This window comes from Magallana gigas, chromosome 7 (assembly GCF_963853765.1).
Source record: "Magallana gigas chromosome 7, xbMagGiga1.1, whole genome shotgun sequence".
NCBI classification, from domain to species: Eukaryota; Metazoa; Mollusca; class Bivalvia; order Ostreida; family Ostreidae; genus Magallana; species Magallana gigas.
Window position 1 is genome coordinate 51,921,477 of NC_088859.1, and position 5,810 is coordinate 51,927,286.

Consider the following 5,810-nt stretch of genomic DNA (forward strand, 5'->3'; position numbering starts at 1 on the left):
TTCCACGAAAATTGAGTCACCACGAAATCTAATGATTCCGCAGTATATATAAGTTCTGTATTTACATGATTTCCGAGCATTTTATCTCGTCTGTCCTCCGTCATGTCCCCTCTGTCAGGCTCTGTTTCACCCGGTCGTCTGTTGTGTTTGTCTCCTCTATCCATGGAGCTGTAGGGGGGTGGTCCACTCGACATTGTGTCTGTGTGTCCCGCCAACTTATCTGTGCGGTCATAACTGTCTGCCCCTGCATCTGCGACTATCAACATAAAGTCGTTCATTTGAGCATATAGGAGGATTCAATTCTTTATAAAGTCAGATGCTTCTGACAGTGAGCTTACGGCTTGCTTACCTGGCCTGATAATGTGACCCTCGGCATCCCTGGGCATACGGAAGCTGTTCCCCAGGCCTCGCCTCTCTACTTTCACTTTTGGGCGGTCCATTAAATCCTCCTGTTCTCGAATCTGCTTCTGTGTTCTTCCTGAATACCGGAAGCGCGAGTTAAACCTAGGAATGAGAGTACCGGTACTGTTCTTCTCTGGTTCCTTTAATCTGTAAAAAAGGACATCCATTCATGATTAAAAAGAGGGGCATGCCTGGTAACCAAACATTATTCCATCAAATAGGCAATGAAAAATAATATATCCTGATACTAATATCAAAAGGAAGGACTTCTCAGAAATGCTATAGATCAGATTAACAAACAAACAAACCTGAAGAAGGTGTGATGTTCTACACAGGTTTTCCATAATCTTTTGGCTAATTTATGTGAATCTAATTTAAAACATATTGTAGTCTCCTGATCTCCCTGAAAGATAAAACAGAATAAAAAAATTTAGCACTTTTTTTATTTTACTATCGGTAGTATTTCATATTTGAACTTTATATTTGATCAGAAAAATTTCATGCCTGTAAATATGAATTAACTCACCTCTGTTTGTCGAAGTTTGATGTAGAAGTTGTTTCTTTTATAAGTGAGTTTGATGATCTTGGGCCAGACAAATCGGTTGATCCTAAGTTTTTCTCTGTAGAGCTGAAGGCCACTTGCACACACGCCCAGCATAATGACCCTGTTCTCAGAGTCCTACAAGAATCACATCAAATATACTGACAATACACTGTAGTGTAATATACTGACAATACACTGTAGTGTTACATCAAATATACTGACAATACACTGTAGTGTCACATCAAATATACTGACAATACACTGTAGTGTCACATCAAATATACTGACAATACACTGTAGTGTAATATACTGACAATACACTGTAGTGTCACATCAAATATACTGAAAATACACTGTAGTGTCACATCAAATATACTGACAATACACTGTAGTGTCACATCAAATATACTGCCAATACAATGTAGTGTCTGAAGAAGACTTATACTGACAATACACTTTAGTGTCACATCAAATATACTGACAATACACTGTAGTGTCACATCAAATATACTGACAATACACTGTAGTGTCACATCAAATATACTGACAATACACTGTAGTGTAATATACTGACAATACACTGCAGTGTCACATCAAATATACTGACAATACACTGTAGTGTCACATCAAATATACTGACAATACACTGTAGTGTCACATCAAATATACTGCCAATACAATGTAGTGTCTGAAGAAGACTTATACTGACAATACACTGTAGTGTCTGAAGAAGACTTATTCACACAAATCTTGGGTATTCTTATAAGATTTTTTATCAAAAGTTTATGTTATCCTTTTAGTGTTCAATGACTACCTTAATGACAGTGATTCATGTATTTACTGTTTTATTGTTGCTATGACACTAAGCCTGTCCCTATGACACTAAGCTTGTCCCTATGACACTAAGCTTGTCCCTATGACACTAAGCTTGTCCCTATGACTCTAACCCTGTCCCTATGACACTAAGCTTGTTGCTATGACACTAAGCCTGTCCCTATGACACTAAGCTTGCCCCTATGACACTTAGCTTGTCCCTATGACACTAAGCTTGTCCCTATGACTCTAACCCTGTCCCTATGACACTAAGCTTGTTGCTATGACACTAAGCCTGTCCCTATGACACTAAGCTTGCCCCTATGACACTAAGCTTGTCCCTATGACACTAAGCTTGTCCCTATGACACTAAGCTTGTCCCTATGACACTAAGCTTGTCCCTATGAATCTTAGCTTGTCCTTATGACACTTAGCTTGTTGCTATGACACTGATCTTGTCTCTATGACATTGACCTACTCTCTATGACACTGACCTTTGCTTTGTGCAGGTCCACTCCATACATGGCAAGCTTCTTTGCATTCTCTAGGAAGTTTAACTCTGCTTCCTCTGGGGTCTGTCCTCTGTAACAAAATCAACATTCCTATTACCACAATCCCCAGATCTGGTCAATTTTAATTTTTTTTTAGAATAAACCTTACAATAGTCTGAACCTCCACTGCTAGAACCACTTACTTGTGTGTTTTGTGTAGTTCGTGAATTTTCTGTGACAGTTCTGGGGTCTGTTGTGGAGCAAAATCAAAAGCTTTCAGATAATCGTCCCCGGGGCCGTCTTCCTGTGGGTCGTAGTCGCCTATCTCTGCCTGCACTGTGTAGGAGCCCAGGATGGCGTGGGTCATGAATGAACAGGGCAGCCTACAATCAGAGTAACGCTGTGTAACTTTGTTCACAGTTAGCAATGCCGAAGAGTAGCACTAATGTAACAAAGCATGGGAAGTCTTTACTTACTTTCCATTGTAGATGTCTGCTCTGATCTGTAAACACAACTGGTATCTGAAAAACACAAGAATCTAATGAACATTCTGTCATCTGACTTGTTTCTGTACTGTAGAGCGTTCCATCAAAGCAACCAATGCTTTCTTTTATACATTTACTGTATTATTTCAATTTATTTCATTTTGATAAAATTCAAAATTGCGAAAATTCTTCATTCACTACCATTGCTACCAATTTCAATCAGTGTATAGTTAAGCAGTTATACATAAGCCATGCTGTCTACTATGTATTTAATCAGTGTATAGTTAAGCAGTTATACACAAGTCGTGCTGTCTACTATGTATTTAATCAGTGTATAGTTAAGCAGTTATACACAAGCCACGCTGTCTACTATGTATTTAATCAGTGTATAGTTAAGCAGTTATACACAAGCCACGCTGTCTACTATGTATTTAATCAGTGTATGGTTAAGCAGTTATACACAAGTCGTGCTGTCTACTATGTATTTAATCAGTGTATAGTTAAGCAGTTATACACAAGCCGTGCTGTCTACTTTGTATTTAATCAGTGTATAGTTAAGCAGTTATACACAAGCCACGCTGTCTACTTTGTATTTAATCAGTGTATGGTTAAGCAGTTATACACAAGCCGTGCTGTCTACTTTGTATTTAATCAGTGTATAGTTAAGCAGTTATACACAAGTCGTGCTGTCGTCTTTGTATTTAATCAGTGTATGGTTTAGCAGTTATACACAAGCCACGCTGTCTACTATGTATTTAATCAGTGTATGGTTAAGCAGTTATACACAAGCCGTGCTGTCTACTTTGTATTTAATCAGTGTATAGTTAAGCAGTTATACACAAGCCACGCTGTCTACTTTGTATTTAATCAGTGTATGGTTAAGCAGTTATACACAAGTCGTGCTGTCTACTATGTATTTAATCAGTGTATGGTTAAGCAGTTATACACAAGTCGTGCTGTCGTCTTTGTATTTAATCAGTGTATGGTTTAGTACAATTATGTGTCATGCTACTTTGTATCTGATAAGTTGATCAGTGAAGTGTTAGGCACAGCACTACATATTTCATTCTGTCTACTTTGCAAGGCCTACCTTGTGACATCCTCACTCAGGTGAGACGGCTCAGGGGGATAAAACTTGACAGCGAACTCAAAAACCCAGGTCCCACCTACACACAAATCAAAATCAATTAGACATGTCAAATCTAAAATACAAGTCCCAACCAAGAAAATATGCAACATTAATTGATTAAGGCATTATCTTTCACACTACTGAAAACAAGAAAAACAAACAAGTAGATTTTGTACAAGCTACTTTCACAAATAAAAAAATAAAATTACTTCCTACATGTCAGTGGTACTTACTTTTCACTTGTTTAGCTATTTTCTTATCATGGTTCACCCAGTACTGTTACAAAAGAAAAATAATGATTTGTCAATTTTCTATTCCTCAATAAGGCACAGTGCAAAATCTGTTATGGTATGAATTTGTGTAAAATACTATAGCTCAATATGTATATATAAAAACTAATCATTTATATATCTATTACATTAGTCTTGATAATAGCTTTTAAAATAGAAAGTAGGATTTTTGATTAACCTGTACAGTGCTTTAAATGAACCTGTGCGGTTCAAGAGTAAAATGGTGTATATAACACATACCTTTACATCTTGTGCTCCTGTATAGGTTAAACCAAAATATTCTTTTTCATTTATGCACAGCTTTTTGCAAACTTCATCAAACAATTCTCTTCCCTCAGCATTTCTCTGCAGGTAAAAAAACATTCAACTGTAAGTATGTAGTAAATACATCACGGATATTGGAGTTGTCTTTCTTGCCCAAATCTCTTATATATATATACATCATTGGGGAAGTACCCACTTTTGGTCGTCTTGATGGATTATTTTATATTGTATTATTGATACCGGTAATCATATGAACTATACGGAATATTTCAAACAAGTACTGACAAATCTTCATTCACAGCTGAATTTATTCAGATGCAATAAGAATCCGGCAATGATTGTATTTCTATTGTTGTTTGTGAATATCCCTCTGAGTGATGGATGGCTTAATGTTTTATTTCTTTATATCCTGTCAGAATTTACAGGGCTGATTATGTGAAATAGGCAAAACATAACTTGTGATCGAGAGACCTTGAAAAACAACAAAATATGTTCAGAAGTTTGACCAGGTTTTTGTTTGACAGGAATGAAAATTTTATATTACCGGGAATATGAAATTGTCCAAATTTTATTCTACAACAACAGCAATTAGAATCAGAATGCTTCATTGATATTCTCTTTATAAAGAGTAATATATTAACGGGCCAAACACTGAGCAAATTTGAAGAGACAAACAACTGAAGCAACTTCAAAAGCTTGGATCAGGATAAAGAATGTATTATTGAGGAAAGAAAATAACATGAGCCAATATCTAATGTTGTGTACTATTTCTCTAAAGATTCGCTTACATTAATGTCAGTTTCAAAATCATTCCCATCAAGCAGCAGAACACGACACAGCACCATCTTGTTCGACTTTTGCTGCGTCGGTTTTAGAACCGATGTCTCCTGGCCCCCTTGATGCAGTGAATTCTTTCTGTCGTTATCCTGGAACAAAACAGAATATTGAATTTGTTATCCCAAAAATTCACATTTACATTGCATGATTCATCTTCAATGGCATTCATCAAAGTGAAGGAGGTAGGCTAGCAAGATCTATCACAATCAATACTCTGTAGTAAACAGACGATTGTTTAGCACAGCGTAATTCTTTAATACACTAGAGGTACAACTTGATTATTACTGATTAATGTAAATAAATCCAAGTAAGTCTGTGCTATGGGTCCACTTCATGAAACAAAACAAGTAAGTCTGTCTATGGGTCCACTTCTTGAAGCAAAACTCAAAAGGTCAGTGGAAGTGAGAACACACTGACAAGTTAATGACTACTCTAAGCGCTGGTAGGTGGTCTGAAAGGAGTGATAATTTGGACGACCCAAATCACTCCGCAATCATCACCCCGGGGGGCATCGCGACACCGCGCCGCTGTACCGGGGGCAGCGGCTCTGATGGG

At 37.2% G+C, this 5,810-nt stretch overlaps 1 protein-coding gene across 13 annotated transcripts in view; it reads right to left on the reverse strand.

The window, feature by feature from the left end:
• LOC105334259 (band 4.1-like protein 1) overlaps nt 1-5,810 on the reverse strand; it is a 34,180-nt gene that overhangs the window by 9,608 nt on the left and 18,762 nt on the right. For all 13 annotated transcript variants that reach the window (XM_034459090.2, XM_034459083.2, XM_034459082.2 and 10 more), the window contains 11 exons: nt 5,207-5,344; nt 4,395-4,499; nt 4,098-4,140; nt 3,826-3,901; nt 2,727-2,771; nt 2,454-2,633; nt 2,254-2,341; nt 929-1,081; nt 711-805; nt 350-549; nt 66-256 (listed from right to left, as the gene is read on the reverse strand). In XM_034459090.2, the coding sequence (XP_034314981.2) occupies nt 66-256; nt 350-549; nt 711-805; nt 929-1,081; nt 2,254-2,341; nt 2,454-2,633; nt 2,727-2,771; nt 3,826-3,901; nt 4,098-4,140; nt 4,395-4,499; nt 5,207-5,344 (1,314 nt within the window). The remainder of the gene's footprint in view (nt 1-65; nt 257-349; nt 550-710; nt 806-928; nt 1,082-2,253; nt 2,342-2,453; nt 2,634-2,726; nt 2,772-3,825; nt 3,902-4,097; nt 4,141-4,394; nt 4,500-5,206; nt 5,345-5,810) is intronic.